The sequence below is a fragment of the Nyctibius grandis genome, chromosome 7, assembly GCF_013368605.1.
Source record: "Nyctibius grandis isolate bNycGra1 chromosome 7, bNycGra1.pri, whole genome shotgun sequence".
In the NCBI taxonomy this organism is placed as follows: Eukaryota; Metazoa; Chordata; class Aves; order Nyctibiiformes; family Nyctibiidae; genus Nyctibius; species Nyctibius grandis.
In genome coordinates this window covers 43,267,834-43,290,261 of record NC_090664.1, presented here as the reverse complement: position 1 = coordinate 43,290,261, position 22,428 = coordinate 43,267,834, and the positions used below count along the sequence as shown (strand labels likewise).

General features: G+C 38.1%; 1 protein-coding gene across 14 annotated transcripts in view; it reads left to right on the top strand.

Annotated features, from left to right (window-relative positions):
• The window catches only part of EPC1 (enhancer of polycomb homolog 1), a 71,127-nt gene that overhangs the window by 30,763 nt on the left and 17,936 nt on the right, over positions 1–22,428 (top strand). For 13 of the 14 annotated variants that reach the window (XM_068405062.1, XM_068405061.1, XM_068405063.1 and 10 more), the window contains 8 exons: positions 14,487–14,646; positions 17,024–17,169; positions 17,255–17,461; positions 17,865–18,013; positions 19,400–19,556; positions 20,910–21,086; positions 21,178–21,267; positions 21,353–21,501. In XM_068405062.1, coding sequence (XP_068261163.1) covers positions 14,547–14,646; positions 17,024–17,169; positions 17,255–17,461; positions 17,865–18,013; positions 19,400–19,556; positions 20,910–21,086; positions 21,178–21,267; positions 21,353–21,501 — 1,175 coding nt within the window. In that variant the 5' untranslated portion in view covers positions 14,487–14,546. Of the gene's footprint in view, positions 1–12,105; positions 12,134–14,486; positions 14,647–17,023; positions 17,170–17,254; positions 17,462–17,864; positions 18,014–19,399; positions 19,557–20,909; positions 21,087–21,177; positions 21,268–21,352; positions 21,502–22,428 lie in introns of those variants that run through there. The other variant, XM_068405064.1, reaches the window with a different exon arrangement.

The following is a 22,428-nucleotide window of genomic DNA, read 5'->3' as shown; positions in this document are numbered from 1 at the left end:
GAATATTATTGTCCTGTCTCTCAGAAGTGTGAGTTTGACCTCTTGCTTGATCTGTGCTCAAGAGAACTCTGGGTAAGAAGCACTTTATTTTAGTTAATAGAGAAGGGGAAGATTTAGCAATAAATTTGCTGGAGAGCGTCTCTTATACCAGACTGTTTTCCACTGTGGTCAGGAGTGTATGTGCAGTTCACGTCTGTGTTTATACTGGATGTTTGTCTTGTTTTTGTGGTTTATTCCCACCATTAAGGGGGAGAGTGAGCGTGCATGTATGTCTTATGCTGTGGTGTAATTTCTCTTCAGATGGTCATAGAGCTAAATGCTAGCTGAGAAGCATGCTGTCTGGCTTGTTTCAATACTTTTTGCTGTGTTAAAAATGAATTACACATTCGCATTACTTGACAATGTTTATGCAGTATTTGTTGCTGAGGATTTGAGGGAAGTGAGACCCCCATTTCAGCAGATGACACTGTCTGCACAGGTGGAATTGGAATTTGAGGTACTAAGGCAGCTTTTGGCATCAGTATCATTTCCAGGGATGGAGAGAACATAACCTTAACTTTGGCTTACAGTTACTGAACTGACTCTAATTGGTCAAATCTTTGTAATGATACTGAATAGATGGACGAAGTAGAAATATATTGTCTTGTGGATAGCTAACAGTGCTTCATAGGGTAGTTCCCTTTAACTTAGCAATTGGGAAAGGAATAAAACCTGCTTAAGGAAAATGCCACACAATACTATGTATTTGAAAACTTCAAGTAGTTACCAGAACAAGTGTCCTGTCAGAAGTACCCAAAGATGCAAAAGCAAAAGATTTGAAAAACCTTTTAGGTGTCTTCAAGCTATTATTATAAAAAGCTCTGAAATATTAGTCTTGAAGACTCTTTTTTCCCATGTTTCAGTGATGTCATGTTGATAAACCTAAGGGAAACAGGCCTACCCCCACAACATTGGGGCTTAAGTGTGGTCCTCAGTACCATAGAGACTTTGTGATAACAAACTGTGGCAAGTACTTTGTCATCTCTGTTAGAATTTCTTGTTAATACATTTTATGTTTATCCCTAATCTTTGTCACCTTGCATTATAATGTTGATTTTTCATTCTATTGATCAGTTAACTGTTTGGCCCTTTGTTTTCAGTGGGGGGAAAAAGTGCAGGAGTCATATAGAATGACCAAACCATTTAATGTGGTAAGTGGTATGAAACTGAGACTGTAATTGGTAATTTAAAAGCACAAAATATTAGGCAGCTCTGAATTTTGTTCTGTAAGAATGTCTGCAGTGCCAAGTTGATGTTTTTCAAGACACGATGTGCTAAATAATCTTTTATAAATACACTTGCTAAAATAGTCCTTGCACAGAAGGGACATGTTGAATTCATGCAAAGTACAAAATCTCACTTGCAACCTCTGGTAGTTTACACGGCACGAGATAATGAGAGGTAGGATGTCTAGCGTAATAGGATATTTTCTGAAGTCCTGTAAATGGGATTGTCTGCTGATATGTGGGCTATACTCTTAGACTCCGTATTTGGGAACGGCACAAAGCAGTTGCTAAAATGTCTATTACACTTCAGTATGTTAATACGTATATTATATAGGCACATTAAGTCATGGATAGTCATACCACTGTAACTTTATTCCTGTGTAGCCAGGAATTGCCCATTAAGAATCAGTAGTAGTCTGCAGCTGCACAAGTGGTGGAGAAGCAGGCAGCTCTATATTGTGACCGTCATGATGGGGTTCAACTGTTCTGCCTGAGAGGCGGAGGAAGTAACATGTATCTGTTCCTTGAGAGATCAGGTGTACTTAATTTGTGTTGTGGATAGAGGCTTTTACTAATGCAATAGACATAAAGGGTCTCTGTGTGCACAGAGAGACTAACAATGACAGTTATAATGCATTGACCTTATGGGCATTAAGGAAATGCTTGTCCTTATAGTAAACCTTTCCCACTCACCTCTGTTCTTCCTTCTTTCCTCCCCTCCTCCATATGGCTTCACTGTCTTTTACCTGTCTTAGTTGTTCAGTGTTTATACCAGCCTTAAAAACAAGTTTGATCATAATTGCATGTAAAAGGTCATGAATTTGAAATGCTAGTCTGTCTTGTGTTTTTAAAGGCAATCTAAATAAACATGGAGATTACAAGACACCAAGAATAGCTGACCTATAAAGAATAATGATTTGACACCTGACTCATAGTGCATGTAGCACTTTGTCATTCAAAACACATTTTTACTGATCAGGAAACTTTTAAGTTGGTATTTAGTGTGAACCTGTCAGCTTAATACAGGTCTCTACTCTAGGTAGCATCCTTGTGCTTTCACATGTAGCAATGTTCATTCTAAGCCAAGAAAAGTGTCTAAATCTGTAGATGTGCAAGCTGAAGACTGACATCTGCAGCAGGAAATACATAGATAAGCTCATCACAGTGGTGTAATCTTTGGAAAATCTATTTTATGTTATTCAGTGTTGCACCTGTCACTGTCACTATTGAAGAAGCACTTTTCCACCTTTGTAGCATCAGACCTGAAATTTTGATCTCTTCTGTGTTGTGAATACAGAAGCTAAGACAGTTTAGTTGAAAAGCACTGGTAGGTTTTACTTGTGTTTTCATGAACATATTTTGACAAAACTTATTCTATACTAATTGCTAAGCAATTTCTTCTTTACTAGATGCCTTATGTAGTATAACCCTTGAGTATGTCTATTCTAGTGTTTGTACTTTTAGGAGGGTTACTTTAGTTTTCTCAAGTGTCTTAGCAGTTCTCTTGATACCTTGCTGTCTTGGTACATAAAAAAGCCTTTTCTCTTACTAAGAGTTACAAACAGCAATGCATTTTTTCTCTTGTAACAAAATTTGTAATTTGGAGGAATATAAGATAGGAACTTTGATACTGTTGACAATGTGACAATTATTGAAGGGCAAGGTTAGGTATACTCTTTGCCAGCCTGCGCGTATTTGTGCAGCTTATGTTTCTCCTCATTGCTACATGACAGTTTATTTGTATTGTGTGTTATACAGAGGAATAAAGTACTTAAAATGCAGATATTGTGGAGTCTGCAAAAGTGTGCTTGTTTAACAGACTAGCTTTTAGTCATTACTGTGATTCACAATGTGCTTTTTCTACAGACTATTTCTGTGGCACTGAAGTGGATAATGCTAAAAGGTTTTTTATTGTTTGTGTATTTTTGAAATCAGAAATAAGCTTGATAGTTTCAGGTGATGCTCTGGAAGCTTCTTTATTTTTAAACTGAACTGTTGTATATGATCTTCTTGTATGGAATGCACATGTGACTTCTTAAAAGGTGCTTAGATTGTTTAGGTTGTTATGGTAAACTTTTTTTTGGTTGTCTGACATGAGCTGCTGAGCCTTAACTCATGAATGAAGAAATCTACACAAATGTTGATACTTGGTTTTCTTGATAATGGTTTTGATGTTTTGCTGTCCCCACATAACTTGAATACTGTGTATCAAGTTCTATTTCTATTTAAATGTGAATGACTGCTTGAGATAATTAAACTGTACTTTACAGAAGGGGTAGCTAAACCTGGCAAGAATGTTGGAAACAAAGCAATCTTACAGGAAGGTACAGTTGTAGTTTTGTGTGTTAGACCCTGTGTAAACACCATGGTGTGCTCACTGATTTATCTTTTTTTATTATTATTATTTTTTGTTTAGTCGCCTTTTTCCCCCAAGCAAAAATAAAGTTGCGTATGTGTTGGGTGTCTCTCAAGTCTCTTTATTAACATTAGAGTTGTGTAGTGCGTACTGGGCTAAAAAGTTCATAGAAGAAAAAATTACCAGACTACTAAACACAAAGACTAAAATAAATGTGGCTGTCACTCATAGCTTCTGATATCCCGTAGCTCGGGGAGAGAACAGCTGTGGAAGTATGGCTGTGGTTTTTGTGCTGTTCTTCCTGTCCTCGGTTGGGATGCCCATGGGCTCCTTTTTGGGATGGTGTTAGGCAAAGTGGCACTCTGATAAAATTCACACTTGTCTTGCAGTTAGTTTCCAACAATGTTCCTGCATTTCTTGAGGAGTTTGGTTACTAGCAATGCCTAGCACTTAGGTTAGCCCAGTCAACCTGTTTGGACATTTGTTTATTTAAAGTCCTTGGGTAGTTGCACAATTTAGTGTTTAGAGATCTGACCTTCAAGCTCCAGGTAATGTTAAGTTTTAGAGTCTTATTGCAAATTCTGAGGGGAAAAATAGTAGCTCTAGATACCGTTTTCGAGATCTGTTTTTAATGCTTTTTAACAAAGCAAACCAAATTCCATTCTTAATTAGACTTGTTTTTTCTTCAGAATCTTTGAGCACGTGTAGGTCTGGAAAGCCATTGATCTCCGCAGTTTGTGCAGTCTGACCTGTGGAAGGGGATGTTTTTAAGCCTTCAGTAGACTTAATACTGGAGAGATAGAGGCACTCCTCAGACTGTATGTTTTGGCTTTGTTCTATTGCCTGGTGTTTTTCTCTGCCTTTACCTGTCTTGATTCTGTACTGCTGTCAAGTTGATTAATGGATCCAGATTGAGGTATGCCTTAACTGCAAAGGAAAAGAGGTTGGTTTAATGAGGATCATTTGAAAACTTGGTCTGAGGAACAGCTCCTGTGCAAGGAGTGGTAGATTTTTATTTTTTTTTCCATAGTTGACATAGAAAACTTGGAGAGAAATGTAGTATAAGATTTCACCCAATTCAGTCGACTCCTTTTTAAGTCTTATTATCTATCAAAATGTAGTTTTATAACTTACCTGTAACTTCACCCAGTGCTATGTATGGTATTCTACTATGATACTGGAATAGTTGAGGCACCCTGTCTGTGTGGGAACACACAACCCTGTGTTTGTCTGCATATGAGCATTGTTCAGAAGAGTAGTGAAAAAGAGTAGAAATTTGTTTGCTGCTAGTTGGGCTACCTTATTGCTTGTTGTTCAAATGACACTGCTTTTTTTTAATCAGTGCTCAGTACTGTTAACAGTAGTATCAAGTCCCTGTAACTAATGCTGGAATCCAAGTGTACAACTTTTGCCATCCAAAATTATTCGAGTTGTTATGCGGTATTGCTGATGCACAGTAATATTTAAACAAGACATTGCAGCATCTGTCTTTTAACTTGGGAGCTTGATACAATTTTATTATGAGTCAACTGATGAAATTATCTTGAAGTTCCACTTTCGTTTTACCTGTACAAGGGGAAAATAATTTTGCTGTAAAGATTTATTCAGGCTCTCATAAATGTCTTTATAGCTGAAACCTCTGATAAGGAAAGGCTAAATTCTAAAGGCTGTTCTCATTCCATTGTAGGCTGTATCCTGAAAACTGTATTCTTGTAAACTGTATCAATTCTTAGTTAATTTTGTGTTACAGTTTCATTTCAGTGTGCAGGTCATGCTCTGGACTACTTAAGTAATATGTTAAAAGTATCTTAATGTGTTCTTTAGAATCCTTTATTTAGGGGGAATGTATTTAGTTATTAAACTGTAATCTGTTTAATATAGATCACTGAAATAGTTTTGCTGCATTGCAGTCTCACAAATTACAACAATACAGCTGAAACAGAGGGCTGTGGTAAGGAAGGGAGACTTCGACAGGTTTGAAGTCTGGAATCTTGCGAAATGTGGCTGTGCAGCAGAGTCAAGTAGGATGGGCTGAGCTGGTTTAACTGTGTTGGTATTGAAAAGAGGCAATTGCACTGCTTTCCAAGAGCTTGCCATGGTCTTTACATTACCTGGGTGTGAACTGATTTAACTCACAGCAGAAGACTTGCCTAAGAATAACTCCCTTACCCTCCATGGGTTACAGAGCTGCATAGGCTGAGGAGTTCCATGAGAGCCTAAGTGATTACAGAGGAAAAAATGGGGAATTTTTATGGCCGTTACCAATGCTGAGGAGATGGGGTAGCTCCTTCTGCTGGTACTGAGCTGTTAGCAATTCCTAAACAAAATACTTCAAACTGATACTGAGTCCTGTGGTTCTGAATGCACGTAGTGCAGTGGCAATATGGCAAGCAACAGAGTCGTTTCAGTCTTTTTAGGTAGTCTGAACAGGACCTGTGCCTGGGAGGTGTTAAATTCTGTTTGTGAACTATACTGCATAATTAATATATATGTTAAATACTAGAGTTTTCCTGGTTCCCAGGATTCCTAGGTTGTCTACATTGGCTCAAGACATGCCAGAGAGGATAATCTCATTCATTTCTTCATCTGTGCCTGTCTGTTTTCCACAGTAATTTAAAATATGAAACTAATTTCTTTTCAGTCTCCTGGTAACAGGACAGCAAATCGCTCTCCTTTTCTTCTAGCGTTGTCATGATCCCTAGTACTAATGTTGTTAGACTTCTGGGTCAAATGCCCTGTGTGTTCTCCCCCTCCGTACCACCATTCGCTGAAGAAGCATAGCAGGTGAAAATTTCCCGGAAGTTGTAAGTAATTTGCTGCTGGGAGTCCACAAATATGGAAGCAAGATTTTTCCAAGAAAAGGGCAGACTCTTTGCATACTCTTAGAAGTGTCTGATTTGAACACGGGGAAAGCAGTTGACTACAATGCTCAAGACGGTGTGGCTGACCTAATTTCTAACCAGTGTTCCATATAAAGGCTAATAATTAGCAAGGTTTCTTGATAGTCTGTTAATTACAAAAAACATGTATTTTAAAAAAGTAAATTAGATCACACTTTCACTGAGCAATTGCTGTTTAATCCTACGCAGCTATTTTAAGTCGGCATTTGTAGCAGAGATCTAATTATTATAGTAATTACAGTGGAATCCTTCTTAATTGACTACTCATGAGACTGACATCAGTTGATTAACAGAAACCATCTTCATAGTTTTTCTCCGCTCCTGGAATACAAAGGGACAGTTTCAGGCTCTGCTGTAGTAACAAGAAAACAGTTTTCTCTGCTACATAGAATGATTCAGGGCGTTGAGAGATCTAGGCAGCCTCAAAAGGGAAAATGAACAGCCATGTGATTTGGGTGAATCTTCAGGCAGCTTTAATTGATGTGAGAAGGTGTTTACCCTATGTCTATATATACTAGTAGTCATAATAGAAAGATGGCTTACAATTACTTGTTCGCCAGACTGGCGGAGGGGAGTGATATACTGTCTTCCTCAGGACCTGTCACAGGGGAAGAGCAAGGAATGATGGAATGCTGCTTTGCTGACCCACCATTTCTGTCCTGTTTTGGTCATGTGTGCTTGTTGTGGCCAAATTTAAACTATGGTTAACAAATTATATGATAATTCATGTACTGGAGGTCAAGAGGGTGGAAGCTGCATGTATGCTTACCAGCATAGCTGTTGCCTTACATTATCAAAGGTCAGATCTACAAGCTGGTATTCGGGAGTTGGGCTTTGCTGTCTCAGTGTCAAGGATCAGTGTAATTCCAGGACTGATCTTGTGCCAGAATACCTGTTGAAGACTTCTGTGATCTGCAAGGCAGGATCAGATTGCACTCATCAGTTCGACTTCAGTCAGGTTTGGAGCTTTTCACCAGCAGTTGTTTGGAAACAGATGCTGTAACAAATGTGTCAGTGTTTTTGCTGTTTTGCATGTAGTAACGTGACTGGATGTGCATGTGAGGTAGTAAAAGGAAAAACATGTTATGTTTCTGTAACAAACTGTGAAGCCTGTTGTTGAGGAAGAACTGAGGATATTTGCTTTCAGTCATACTAGAAGCCACTAGAGCCATTTACTGCCCTAAAGATAAGAAAAATGCAAAGGAAATCTGGAGTCTCTCTGAACAGTTTATGTTGGTCTAAGATGGCTACTGTGTTCTGGCTGTGTGTTCTGTACCTTTGCTTGCAGCATCACTGGTGCTTTTCTGTCCCTGGGTGAGCCTTTCTATTGCAGTGGCAAATAACTACCCGCCCCAGGAGTCCCACAGAAACATTTCCAATGCCTGAACTGGCTCTAGGGAGGGGGAAGGAATGATGTGAGGGGTGGCATAAAAAAAATGATCTTAATTTTTTTGCTTGTAATTCTCCGAGATCACTCTCCATGATCCTCCTAATCTTGGATGTAAGTTGTGTCTGATCAGTAAGTTGCAGGACAACTAAGAACTAGTAACAGGAGGAGAAGGTGAAGATAATGAGCCAGTTTGGTTGTTTTATTCCTTTCTGTCTCCTTTGTGCACAGATTTATTGGATTGAATCTGTGGACGAATTTCCTTTAGAGTGGATTGACCATCACTATTCTGAAAGAGGCCACATTCCCTGATCATGCAGGTTACAGAGATCCACATATGGCTGAGAGACAGGATACGTATCCCATAGCTCACTGAGCCAAGGAAGGGGGAAGGTTGGGGAGTGATTTGCATGCAGTAAGTTACAGAAGTGCTTCAGTAGTCCCTACCGTATGTTATGGGATGAGTTAGTCTGAATGGTCTTCCTGTGCATCTGGGTCTCCTAGCAACTTTGCTGGGGTGCCCCACCACTATTCTTCCACCAGTAAACGTTGCTGACGTCAGGTAACCTAAGTGTAGGAACAATATTGTCCTTGTGAATTTTGCAGCCAAAAATCTTTACTTTATAGCCTGAAATCAGGTTGCTCTTGCACCAGTTCATCACCTCTGGATGATATAATTAACAGCTTCTGATTATTTTTTCCAGTTCCTAATGTTTTCATATTTCATCTCAATTATAGAGTAATGTGTTTGTGTTTAAGATGAGCTGCAGTTTTCTTGAATTCTTCCTGTGTGTTTAGGTTTTTTCTAAAAGTTTTGGATCACAAGTTGCTAGAAGGTAAAATATGTATAGAAAAGGTCTGTGAGTTTGTATACTTGTGTGTCCTTGATTCTGTCTCAGCTGTGATCTTAGTGTAACTGTTGTCAACCTAATGCTTCTTGATAGCTACCTGTTGAAACTGGTATCGTTTTTAATTCTCGTACCTTAAACATAGTATGAGCTGTGAGATGGTAACTTCGGAAAGTACTTCTGTCAGGCAAGGGGTGGATGTGAGAGGATTCTCCCCTGTCATACTGATGTAAATCAGCAGGTCCGTGGAGACCAGTAGATGGGTAGCGGTTTGACATGGTTCCCAGTAATGATGGAATCAATTGTAGCGTCCTTTTGTATAGTTTTTGTATTTCAGAGGCAAAGGTGTGATTATGATGTGCACAGACTTGAACTCACTCCTGTGTCCTTTTTATAAGTACCGTTATTTTTAAAAACTCTTTCCACTTACTGTGTGGCTTCTTCTACCACCCCATCTTTTGCTTTCCTCAGCAAAGAGAGCACTCCTTTAGGTCAGGCTGAGAATTTGGAGACTTTCTGCTCTGCTCTACACCCTGGACTAAAGAGTTGGTGGTTTTGGTTGTTTCCATAAGCAAACGTGCCTTAAATGATTCTTTCTTTTAAGAGCTGTGGAATAATTTGGAGAAATTACTTAAAGAAATGTGCAGTCAAATTAAAAAAAAAAAAACAGTGGGTTTTTTATTTCATTCGTAAGAAAATGCATTCATTGCTACTGCAATAACTTCTGTTTCAGCTGACTTTCTAAAATAATACTAGGCATTCTGTCCCTTTGGTTTGTTCAGCTGTTAATGACGGGGTTATGACACTTAGTCTTTTAATGCCTTGTGTTGTGGTTATCTTACTTTGCATATAGTCTCCGAGGTGTGCTGCAGAGGAAATATTTCGTCAAAGACATCTTTGTGCTCTGTCAGTGCCAGGGTTTTTTTTTGAGAAACTGTAACTACCTTGGAATCCAGCAGTCATGTTGCCAAAAACTTACCAAGTATTACCAAAATGTGAAAGAAGACAAATACTGCTTGCTTTCAGTTGCTGCACTTCTGCTTGTTTGTGCTTGCAGGCAAGAGTGACAACTTGTAGTCAGGTTGAACTGCAATTATAGTATCCTTTCTTTTGTGTTCTAATTATTATAATTCAAGTTTCTTTAACGTAGTGTGCTAGAAATGCAACAAGCATGCAAGTACTAAACTTGTTTTGGAGATTTACACCTTTGTCGTTGCATTATCATTTGAGAGAGGTCGTGTTGCCCCCCCAGAGCAGAACTGAACAAAAGTTCCAGTTCCTTCAGGCTGCACTGAGAGCTGCTCTGCTGCATTCCTGCTTTCCCTAGTGCCTTTGTTGCTGCCAACTTCCTTTAGATTATCTTTTCGGTCTTTGGTGTTTTGGAACATGCATGGCAATACTGGTACAATAAGGGTGGATACAAGGGATGAGCTTGGTGTCTTAATAGAACGGAAGACTACAGAATAAAGAATGGTGTCAAGAGATAATTTTGCTTAGGAAATTTAACTACATCATGCCTTGCTGCATGCTGTGTAGTCAGTAGAAGGGTTGCTGTTCTGGTGGGCTTTCCCTGTAGACTGTCTAATTAGATGAAGATTTCTAAAGGGGGAAAGTGGTTGTTGAGTTTCTGTTTAAACAACTAGCAGGGTAATCTGGTAAGTGTTGGAATTTTAGCTGTCTAAATACTTTTCTGGACAGGAATATAGTGGGATGAATAAGGGCGCTTTCGTGTTACCGGCTGGGTGTTGCAAAAAATGACAAAACTGCTTTTTTCCTCAGACACCCTGTGTCTGTGGGCTCAGTGCTTCTCCTGCATCCCTTTGACTCTGGGATTGTCTGACCACATGAAGAGCCAGTGTAGGAAGCTAAGATTAGCTTGGGGAGGGAAGAGCAAGCAGATTTTTAGGTTTTGGATGAACTCTGAATAGCTTTAAGCACAAATTTGGATAAGCATTAGTACGAGGTAGAGGGAATGAAGTCTGAGGAACAGTACCATCATTCTGAAAGTACTGGATCAAATTAGCATCACAGCAGAACCAACTCCCAAAGTTATATTTCTGATAGCTTTTTATGTCAGGCAGAGAAAGCAACTGAAGATGGAAGCTTTTCTGCACGTAAGCCTAACTAATAGGTTGAAAATAGTTAAACATAAAAGTGGAAGGCAGTTTCAGTGAGAATAAACTACCTTCAGTGAGTACATGTTGTGAAGCAAGGTATGTATGAAAAATCCAGGAGAAGCAAGTAGAGGGAGAGGGAAGAAACTGCTAAGGCTCCTGTGTTCTTCAGTAGGTCAGACTGAGTTTTTGTAAGACAACTGCAGCTATTCCAATGTAGTTTCAGTAAGAAGGATACCTTAACACAGAAATCTGAATGCACTGAAAGTGGAAACTGATGAATAGGAACAAATAATGTGTGAACAGCTAATGTTTACATGAAAGGTTTACCTCGAAAGGAGGAACAAGGTGAGATCCATCTAGCAATGAATGTGCAGAATGAGAATATTCTGTAAATATTTGTAGTGAGAGGAAACCTTCTTCATTGTATGAGATACTGAGATGGTTGAAATGTTTATCTGCCATAGCTTTTCGTAGGTCTTTAATCTCTCTTTTTAGCCCTTGGTATTAATTTTAAAAAGATGTTTTTTAATTTAGTGATGCAGCTAAGCCAGTTTAATGGCTAGCTGCCATGAAAGGGAATCATCTTTCTCTGCTTCCCTTTCCCCACTGCCTTCCCCCATCTGCCCCAGCAGTTCAGGAAGCTAGTTTGTTAGAAGACTAATTGTTTCTAATTGTTTTCAGGGGAAATAACAGAAGAGAGATGGCTTTCTGTGGATTTGGTTCCCTAAGCAGTCATCATAGGTTCAGTCTGGCATAAGGCAGTAGTAATATGAAGGATGACAGCAAGGGGCACAAGACTGCACCTTGTGGTGGTAGCTAACTGTTGGATGAGTTTCCTTCTAACAGGACAAATTTCAGCCTTTGACCTTGACTAACCCACCTAAAATTAAAACGGTATTATAGAAACTGTTGTATAGTAGAAATATATCTGATTGGAAAGCTCTATCTGGAAGTGGATGAACAGCCAAAGTGAAAAGATCTGTTAAATTTCTGAAGAGGTCTGTCTTTAAATGCCTGTTGATGTTTTCAGGAGTGACTTGGACTACAGCATCTACACATTAAATGAAGATAAAATGAAGGGCAGCCAGCACGTTCGATTAGGATTTGGAGTTCAGAATCATTCTGACAAACTGAGGAAACCACTGCATTTTTAAATGGAAGGCTACAGTTTCAGATGAATGAGCTGTTGCATTTGCACGGGAGTAATCAGCTGTGCAATCACAGTGGAGAATGGCTACAGAATAGAAACCGTAAGCTGTGGTAGGTTAGTTAACTGTAGTTATTTAATGTGCTTTCATGTTAAAAATGAGTGTTTCCAGAGTTTACCAATCGCACCTGATTACATGTGTTATCAGGAGAGAGAGTTGTGCTGAGCCACCAGCTGAGATGTTGAAGTTGGGGGCAAAGTCACTGTTGCAGATTTCTGTTCAAATAAGTGAGAACTTGGTGCATGGGGGTGTAAAGGGAAGGTTGCCTTGTGTACTTATTCTATTTAGTGAGTGTCTCTTGTGATGAATTGAAACAGATATGAACAGCAGATTAATTCACCTGTTTCAGTGGGGGAACTTTTATCCAGTTGCTTTCATGATATGAGGGTCTACTAACAGTCTCTGCTCAAGTACTGAGTGTTTTTGTAATTGGGATGAAAGTTGGGCAGAACTATGATTTGTGCTTCTGTTTCAAGAATATTGTTAAGATTTCCTTAAATACTTCTTACTGAAGCCTGTAAGGAAATTAGTATAGACCACTGGTACTAACTAGCAGTGCCCATTTCCATATCAGAGAAATTGAAATCTTAATTTAGTGTCTAACCCCCTTTTCTTCCCTAAAACAAAGCGCTTTTTTTTTTGTGTGTGTGTGTGTTTAAACACACAAGTTGGAATACATGCACCAGGGATCCTTCGTATGATTGTAAAAACAGTAAGCCTTTGCTGTTACTCAAAAACCATTGGCTGTTACTATGTATTCGACATAGAATCCTACTGTACTATATGGAAATAAAGCTTAATTCCCTGTTGTGCAACAGTTGCAGCTGTTGGGACAAAATCCTGAAAAATTATTACTGTTTACACAAATTTGAGATGTCCGGCAGCAGTGCTTCACTAAAAGGTAGAAAAGAAATTATTTTGTACCATACCCAAGAAAGAATTTTAGCTGCCACATCTCCTAGGTGACATGTGTCTGCGCTTAACAAATGCTAGAGGATCAAAATCAGTCCAGTGAGTTTTACTTGTGACTGTATGATATGTCTTATTCTCATGATTAGTCTCTTTTTGTGAAGAAACTTTTTAACAGGGGACAGATATGAAAAAATCTCTGCAGCTTGTTTGGAGGTAAAGATAGGCTAAAATCCTGTGAATCTTTGCAGCAGAATTACACATTGGAACAGGTTTTAGTTTGAGGTGGCACTAACTCTGCAGTTTACAATAAAACCGATTTTATAATTGTCTTGATTTCTTTTCTTTTTTAAAAGTTTAGACAGAAGATGTTAGTTGCCTTTATTGTACTGAAGAGGGGGTAAATTGAAGTCAGACAGATAAAGATGTAGTAAGATCATAGGGATGAATACTGATATGTTTTTATTTTAGTATTAAAACCAATTATCCCTGCCACGCTTCCGCTGCAGTTTGTTGCGAGTATTTTGGTAATCTGGTTTATAGTATCTCGGTGACAGCCGTATTGGCACAACTGGTGTAGCACTGGTTTACTGAGCACCTAGGAAGGAACAGTATAGAAACTTACGAAACCAGCTTTGGTACTAGGGAAAAAATACCGTGTTATGCTGTCAGTAAACCATTTATATACATGCACACATCTTGCTGTGTGGGTTTTTGTTGCTAACTCTGTATGAACTCTGCTGATGCTACTAAACTGTCTTGATAGCACCACAGGAAGAACGGAATGCGCTTGAATAGTAGCATTAGAAAACTACTACAATTCATAATGTTACTAATCTGTTACTTGGGTTGTAGGAACAGATATAAATGTAATTTACTTTTAAGCTTGAAAAACAGTTGCAGATTTCTAAAAGTTAATTATCATCACCCTCATGGTTTATAGTTTAATAATAAACTTTATTTGATGGCTTAGGAGGGAAAAAAGGAGGATAACGGAAAGCATTGCAATAAATGAGAATGTCTTTAGGAATCATTCTCTGGGTGAAAATACTTTCTTCTCTTAATAGGAGATGATGGCAGGCCTCCTTTCTGGTTTCCTGACATCACTGGCAATAAATGGCCGTAGCAAATACAGAATAATATCTGTCTGCAGCTACTTGTTACAATCTGTATGTCTAATCAATCTCAAGTGTCTCTCCAGAAATATGTAAAGATGGATTTATGTAGCTTCGTGTGCCAAGAACATGCAACTTGGCTTACTAAGTTTAGTAACTGAAGTGTTGTGTTTGTGTAAGAGTGAGAGCTCCACCTACTGGAAGAACCTTCTGGTTTATGGAGTGCATTTTGAGTCAAGTGTGTGATTTCTGTTTCTTAGGTCTGGTCTCAAGGATTTGGAATGAGAGCATTTGCAAAGAAATAGACTTTCTTCAACTTTAAAAAGTCTGAGCTCTGAAAATATTTTCTCAGATTTTCGTCTTGACTTTTTTTGTTTGTAGGAACATCATCTCCAACGGGCTATTTCAGCACAACAAGTATATGGAGAGAAGAGGGATAACATGGTTATACCGGTTCCAGAAGCAGAAAGTAATATTGCATACTATGAATCTATATATCCTGGAGAATTTAAAATGCCAAAGCAGCTGATTCACATACAGCGTAAGTAAAGTAACTTATTCATTGAAGTCTACACTGAGAACTTTTTATTTTGCTAGTAGTCCAAGAGATTACTCTCAAATGTCTATTAAGCTTGCATCAAGACTGACTTCTGAGAATTAATTTTTTCCAACCTGTAAAGGAATACATACTTAGTGAAGAGGTGTATTTAGTTCTTCATGAAGAAGCAGAAAGATCTCGTTCTTGTGTCTATGTCTATATGTTAATACTTCAAATTTTGCAGTCTCAAAGGCTTGCTTCTGCCCTCTGTAACACTCAGTAGTTACGCTTTCAGGGAAGTTTAGGTTCATTAGCAAGGACAGACACAAATCTACTTGAAGAGAAGAATATACAATACTGTCATGATTTAATCCCGGCTGGCAGCTAAGCACCACACAGCCACTCGCTCACTCTTCCCCTCCCCTGTGGTGGGATGGGGAGGAGAATTGAAAAAAAAAAAAGTAGAACTCATGGGCTGAGATAAGAACAACTTAATAATTGAAATAAAATAAAATTAAAATAATGCTGCTACTACTGCTACTAATGATGATGATGATAATAATTGTATGAAAAGGAAGATAATAAAAAGAGAGAGAAATAAAACCCAAGGAAGACAAATGATGCACAATACAATTGCTTGCCACCCACTGACCAATGCCCAGCCAGTCTCGAGCAGTGATCAGTCCTCCCTGGCCAACTCCCCCCAGTTTATATACTGAGCATGATGTCATATGGTATGGAATATCCTTTTGGCTGGTTTGGGTCTGCTGTCCTGGCTATGCTCTCTCCCAGCTTCTTGTGCACTTCCTGACTGGCAGAGCATGGGAAGCTGTAAAGTCCTTGACTTAGGATAAGCACTGCTTTAGCAACAATTAAAACATCAGTGTGTTATCAACATTATTCTCATACTAAATCCAAAACACAGCACTGTACCAGCTTCTAGGAAGAAAATTAAGTCTACCCAGCCGAAACTAGGACAAATACATAGTTGAGAAACAGAGTACCTGTCCCCTGAAGCATAATGAGGATAAAATGACAGTAGAGTGGATTGGGAAGCCAAGCAGAAATGGCAGTGGTAGTATTAGTAGTATTTGCCTGTGCCTGGATGGAAGTATTCTACATCTAAAAGTAGGTGGGTTTTGCTATCACTGACTTGCAAATGTGTTGAGATTCTGTTTTTGATGGAGGATAGCAGCTGCTCTGTATGGATGTGACCCTTGATGTGAGCACCACTTCAGATAACTTTTGAAAACATTATAAAAATATAATCTGTTGCAGAATTCTGTTGCATAGTGTAATTAGTAGAATTTTAAAAGTAGTATCTGTGCCACATAAAGATTTCATTAACTCTGGTTAAATGTTAGACTTCTATATCCATCTGAGCTTCAGTGATGTCTTGAAACATTAGAATCATAGAATAGTTTGGGTTGGAAGGGACTTTTAAAGGTCATCTAGTCCAAACATCCCCTCGATGAGGAGGGTCGTCTTCCACTAGATCAGGTACATTAGAGCATGTTGTTCTGCTCCTAAGAAAATGAAGAGACTAGTACTAACGGTCTTCCATGCTGATATTAAGGTTACACTTTTTCATTCTTCTTTTCCTTCTCTAATGGTCTAGGAGCTGAAATGGTGATTTTCAGCTGCATTGTATTCTACCTATTTATTTATTAAAAGCAAGTGATGCTTTTCACAGTGTGTTTCCATATGTGCACTTGGGAAGAAATTCATGTCTCTTATGAAATGAATGAGGCACGAGAACTAGGGAGATCTTGTTTGAACGCAGAATGCTGCATTTTTGTAGGATGCTGTGGAAAACAGGACAGTTGTTTGTGTTCTGGAAAACATTACCTGTATTTGAAGATGCCTTGCTCCATAGGGTAGACCACGCTGAACCACTTTAGTCTGACTTGTCTACACCACAAAAATCATTGATGAGAATGTGTGCAAGGTTGTTGTAATACAGTCTGCATGTACTTTTGTAGAAGGACTTTAAGGTGTGTGTGGGCTGAAGTCTGGACTATTGATAATACAGTACATAAAACTGCAGAATACTAGACAGCATTTAAAGTTTTGACCAATCTAAAAATTCTTACTGAAAACAATGAGGTTGGAAGCCACTAGCTGGCTTGACCACTAGTAAGCTTTCATTGGTTAACAAAAGCATAGTCAAATAGATATTCACTTTTGTTCCTGATTTTTAACAGTATAATTTTTGTCAAGAAAAAAATAGATACAACTTCTAAGTTGTGTTACTTCAGTGTTCAAACAAATAATTTTAGTTTTGTCTTCAGAAGAATCTGGTGTGTACTCCAGACACTGCTATTAGAACAGAACATTTCTGTAGTAAAACTAACTTTTAACTTTTCACTATATCCTTTAGCTTTTAGTTTGGATGCTGAGCAGCCGGATTATGACTTGGATTCAGAAGATGAGATCTTTGTGAATAAGTTGAAGAAAAGAATGGACATCTCTCCTTTGCAATTTGAGGAGATGATAGACAGACTAGAAAAGGGCAGCGGTCAGCAGGTACAATGGTACTTTGAATAAAGAATTTGAAATACGCACTCCATGCCTTGCTATATGAAAGTGACATGCTGGGTTTTACATTTAGCCAGTCAGCCTGCAAGAGGCCAAGCTGTTGCTGAAGGAGGATGATGAATTAATCAGAGAAGTGTATGAATACTGGATTAAAAAGAGGAAAAACTGTCGAGGTCCCTCTCTTATCCCAGCAGTGAAACAAGAGAAGCGAGATGGTTCCAGCACAAATGACCCTTACGTTGCTTTTAGAAGACGAACAGAAAAGATGCAGACACGAAAAGTAAGTAGATCGATACCTCCCTCTGCTTGCTTTCTCTTTGTTATCCCCCTCTCAAAAAGTAGCTTACAGAAAGGAGCAATTCTGCTATGTAGTATAAAACAATAAAAGCTGGGGTGTTCTTTTGTTTTAATTTGCAAGGGTAAAAACATGAAAGAAACTACTTTAGGGCAGCTGTCGAATGAAAGTTGTATTCATTTATTTTTTTTTTTTTTACTAAGTCTACTGCTAAACCTGCTTAGAGTGTTGGTAAGCTGTAGCTCATTGATAACATGCACATGCTTCTCTTTCTTTTAGCATGTGATTTATTTATTTTTTTACATATACATAACTATTTAGAATTTACTTTAATTCAGATTATGTAATTTAAATGATGTGGGGAAACATATACACTATGTATCTACAGAATCGAAAAAATGATGAAGCATCTTATGAGAAGATGCTTAAGCTGCGTCGAGATCTGAGTCGTGCAGTAACCATCCTGGAAATGATAAAGAGGAGGGAAAAAAGCAAGAGAGAGTTGCTGCATTTAACACTGGAAATCATGGAAAAGAGGTAATATTTATTGAAAATTTGCTGCAGAAACCTTTGGAAACTACCTTGTATTCAGATTCCCATAAATACTTAGAGATTTTTCAAAATAAGTATTTAGACTCTTTCACACTTACAGAATAGTATATTTTCACATATGGCTATGGAGAGCAAAATAAAACATTAGGAAGTTGCCTTTGGAAAGTGACCTGTCACACTAATCTACGTTGTTTTATTACATGTGTACATGTATTCAAATGTATGTATATATCCTATATATTATACAGGAGGAGAGATCATAGTTTCAGGTAAATTCACTTGGAAATTTGTGTTAAACTTAAATGCGTAGATTAAGGAAGTCCCAGGTAATTTTAAGGCCATTTCCAATCATTACCGTTCTTTTTTTTTCATTATTGCTGTTCGTTTTGAACAAAGCTTGATCTAATACTCTCTTGAGGAAAACAAATAAGCATTTCATACAGTATAAAATGTTCTTCTGTCAGTCATCTCCAACTAATGCTTCCTTTCGCATCCTGTTTGTCAGCTGTGCTGAAGACCAAATGCTCTGCTCTGTCAACTGCAACTCTCCCAATCAACTGAGAATCACGTTTGCAGTGTAGAGTTGTTCTTTAGGTTGATACTTAGAATCTGCATAGACTTCTCTAGCTTAAGCATCCACGTTTGAAAACAAATGTTTTGAGTCAGTATTTTAAAGCTCTAAAATTAGCTTTTTAATCTGTCTTCTTAGGAAGACAAGTTGAATGTCTCTACCAGGGCACTTCTTTAAAGCACTGACCATTTTCAGTAGAAATAGAGGGGAGGGACCTCAAAAGATTTTCCAGTAGCTTTTTCAAGAAAATAAGCTGTTGAATAGAGGAAATACTCCGAAATCCCCTCAGAATGGAAAACTGCACTTCAACTCAGCACTTCCCACAGGACTTGAAATGTAATATGTTTCATGGATCTGCTTGTTGTGAAAATACTCTGTAACACAGAAGAGGGAGGATTCATGAATAAGGCATTCTGCCTCACTGTTCAAAACCTCTTGGGGTGATAAGTGTATGTTTTGAAATGGTACCTGTCCCCAGGTGAGGGAGGAGGGAAACCCTTTCCTATTTTTCTGTTTTCTGCTTCTTTCCTTTACAGTGTTATCTTTTGGAGATGTACAAGCTTTACAGGGTAGTTACCCTTTTTATTTACTTGTCAGCATTAATCATCGCAATGATAGGTTTACGTGTTATTAGTCCCCTTTCCTGCAATAATACTTTCTGTACTTCTTGCTGTCATCCTGGATGTCCCTTTACCCCAAGTTGCAAGTAGTATTCTGTGTTTCTCGGTGTCATGCAATTTTTTTACCAGATGTACATTGTAAACGTTCCAACAAATTAAAAAAAAAAAATCTGATTTCAGGTATAATTTGGGTGACTACAGTGGGGAGATCATGTCTGAGGTCATGGCACAGCGGCAGCTGATTAAACCTACGTATGCTATTCCCATCATTCCTGTGACTAACAGCAGTCCTTTTAAACACCAAGAAGCTATGGAACTGAAAGAATTTAAAGTTAAAGTGAGTAATGTCAGTAACTGAGTTACTAGTTCATGCTGTTGCCTATGCAAGATAGAGCATTTTAGCATGGGAGGAGGAGGGGGCAAGATTCCTGAAACTGGAAGTAGACAAGCAAAGCTGCAATTGGAATAAAGTGCTTTGTTCTGTTGGAGTTAGGATAACATACAGACTACTGGTGTTCCTCAAGACAGAAATAAAGGAAGTATAGACAAATTACAGACAAAAGGACATATGCAATTGTATTCTTATTCTGGGAGATACAAACATTTTTCTCTGATGCTGTCCATAAAGTTAGGATATCCTGAACAAAACTGTATTTATTACCTAGATACTGGACAAAGGTAGGACTAATGAAGTAAAACCCATACCTTGGTCTAAATTATGTAGTTACTTTAAATCTGGAGGGTTGTGGGTTTTTTTTGTTTGTTTGTTTTTTTTTAAATATGATCCACTGTTATTCCCAGCATGCTCTATATCTTTGTCTGGTTTTGTATTTTAAGTAAAGTGTGAAATAATCTCATTTGATTTAGATAGCTGACCAGCATTTTTTTTCCTGCAGGCTTTAATTTTGTGTCATACAAAGCATAGCTACACTGCCAACAACTGAGCATATTAAATAGGTCAGGTAACACAGGAGAAATGCTGAGGTATCATTTGAATTTTAAATAAAGACTTCTTATAACTGGAGAATGTCCAAAGGCTGTTCTGAATCTGACAAGGTGGCTTGAATCAGTGAATACTTCCATTGATAGTAGAGCATTGCAATTGAGACCGCTGGAGTGTACTTATCTATTAGTGATGTTGGGTCAATGCAGTGTCTTACAGCTTGAAAGAAATCTGTTTCTTGGAAACTTGGGCAATGCACTTAAACTTGACTTTGCATAGTATGGGGAAATGTGTGGAATTTTTAGAGGATTTTTCTGAGATTCTGCATATCTTTGAGAAATCTAACTTCTGGTTTTGCCTTTAAAGCATTGTTTCGTATTTAGTAATACCCTAACACTGCATAAATGCATATTAATTTAAAAAGTTAGAAAATAAAAAAGGTGCCTTATGGAGATCATAGTATATATTTTGCTCTACTTCTCCAAAGTAGTACTGTTAACTTAACCGCTAGTGTTTAATCTAGCACAGATTGAGCAAACAGTGCTTGATTCCACCTTGTCTATTAAACGTTTCAGTTACTGGAAATGAAATGCAGATATTCATGAAACGACTGCATGTTTTGCTATCAAGATGGTAGAGAGATGAGTTCACGTTTTAGCTTGCTTACACAGGAGTTTTCTAAAACTCCTATTTTAATCTAATTTGCTTGTGTGCGTAATTTTACACTGCCTTTATTTTTTCTTGCAGCAAGATAAACCTGATGTTATTAGACCCAAAAGAAAGTATGAGAAGAAGCCAAAAGTCTTACCTTCATCTGCTGCTGCAACTCCTCAACAGACAAGTCCTGCTGCACTGCCAATCTTTAATGCTAAAGATTTGAATCAGTATGATTTTCCTAGCTCGGATGAAGAACCTCTCTCCCAGGTAGGACCTCTATAGAGTTCTGTGCTGCCTTTGAGGAAAGAATAGAAGTAAAACTCATGAATTCACTAATCTCCTCATCCCCTCTTTAAAGGTTTTGTCTGGTTCTTCAGAGGCTGAGGAAGAAAATGATCCCGATGGTCCTTTCGCCTTCCGTAGGAAAGCAGGCTGTCAGTACTATGCTGTAAGTAGAATTTCCTTATATATCTTAAGACAGAGCATCATTGTGGGAAAACATCTTGTGTTTAATTGTTTAAAATTATTTTAAGCCTCACTTAGACCAACCTGGCAACTGGCCATGGAGTAACCCTAAAGAGGGAAGATTAGGAGATGTACGTTACAGATACTGCTTAACCACCCTCACTGTACCCCAGAGGTGTATTGGGTTTGCAAGAAGACGGGTCGGCCGTGGTGGAAGGTAAGTGCTACATAATTGTTGCTGTTTTTAAAAATAAAATTTTAAAAAAAATCAGTAAGACGTAAAGAGCAAAGTTTAAAAAAAACCCAAACGCCTCGAAACTTGAGACATCAGAGAGATTGACTTTTTAAATACTTCCATTTGATGCAAGTTTCCTTATATGGTTAACATCTCCATTGTTATTTTGTGGTAGTGGAAGCGGCTTTAATACTGTTTTCTTAAATGTTTCTGGGGTTTCTTATTGCTGGCACTCCCAAGTTCTGAGGTGAAAATACATGTATGTTTTCAGTTGTGATTGGTGGTTTGTATTTAAATGATTTGCATAGTTGTCTTCAAATAGTAGTATTTAAAAATAGCAAAAATCACATTTTTCAGAAAATGCTTTTCTGAGTTGACCATATTTGGTGATTTGCCAGTTGAGGATAATTTTGGGAGGAATACTTACAAGTGACAATAACTGTTAAATTTCAAACTTAGTCAAAAATATCAAAGAATTAAGGACTTCAGGCATTTTGCTTCTAGGCATCTCCATCAAAAACAACTTGTAAATTGTTCAGCGTAGAAGTGCTATTTCTTAAATATTGTAAGATGTCTTTAAGGAAATGATATGTTGGTATTTAATTTGAAAAAAAATGTAAGAACATGATTCGGCTTTCAGATTAATGCTTAGCACCTCTTTACATATTAGCAAGTCAGATTGGTGTATGAGCAAAATCAGAACGGGAGCTGAAGGCTCTTAATGGAGCCTTTGGATGAGAAATGACAAATGGAGCCTTCAGCTCCCATTCTGATTTTGCTGGGGGATTTGGAAGTTAATGTATGACATGCCCACTGCTCTGGGGTGGTTGTAAGTATATTCAGTATATATGGGAGTAAGGCTTTTGAACTGAAGTTACTTTAAGAAGGTGTTTGAATCGCTTTTTAGTT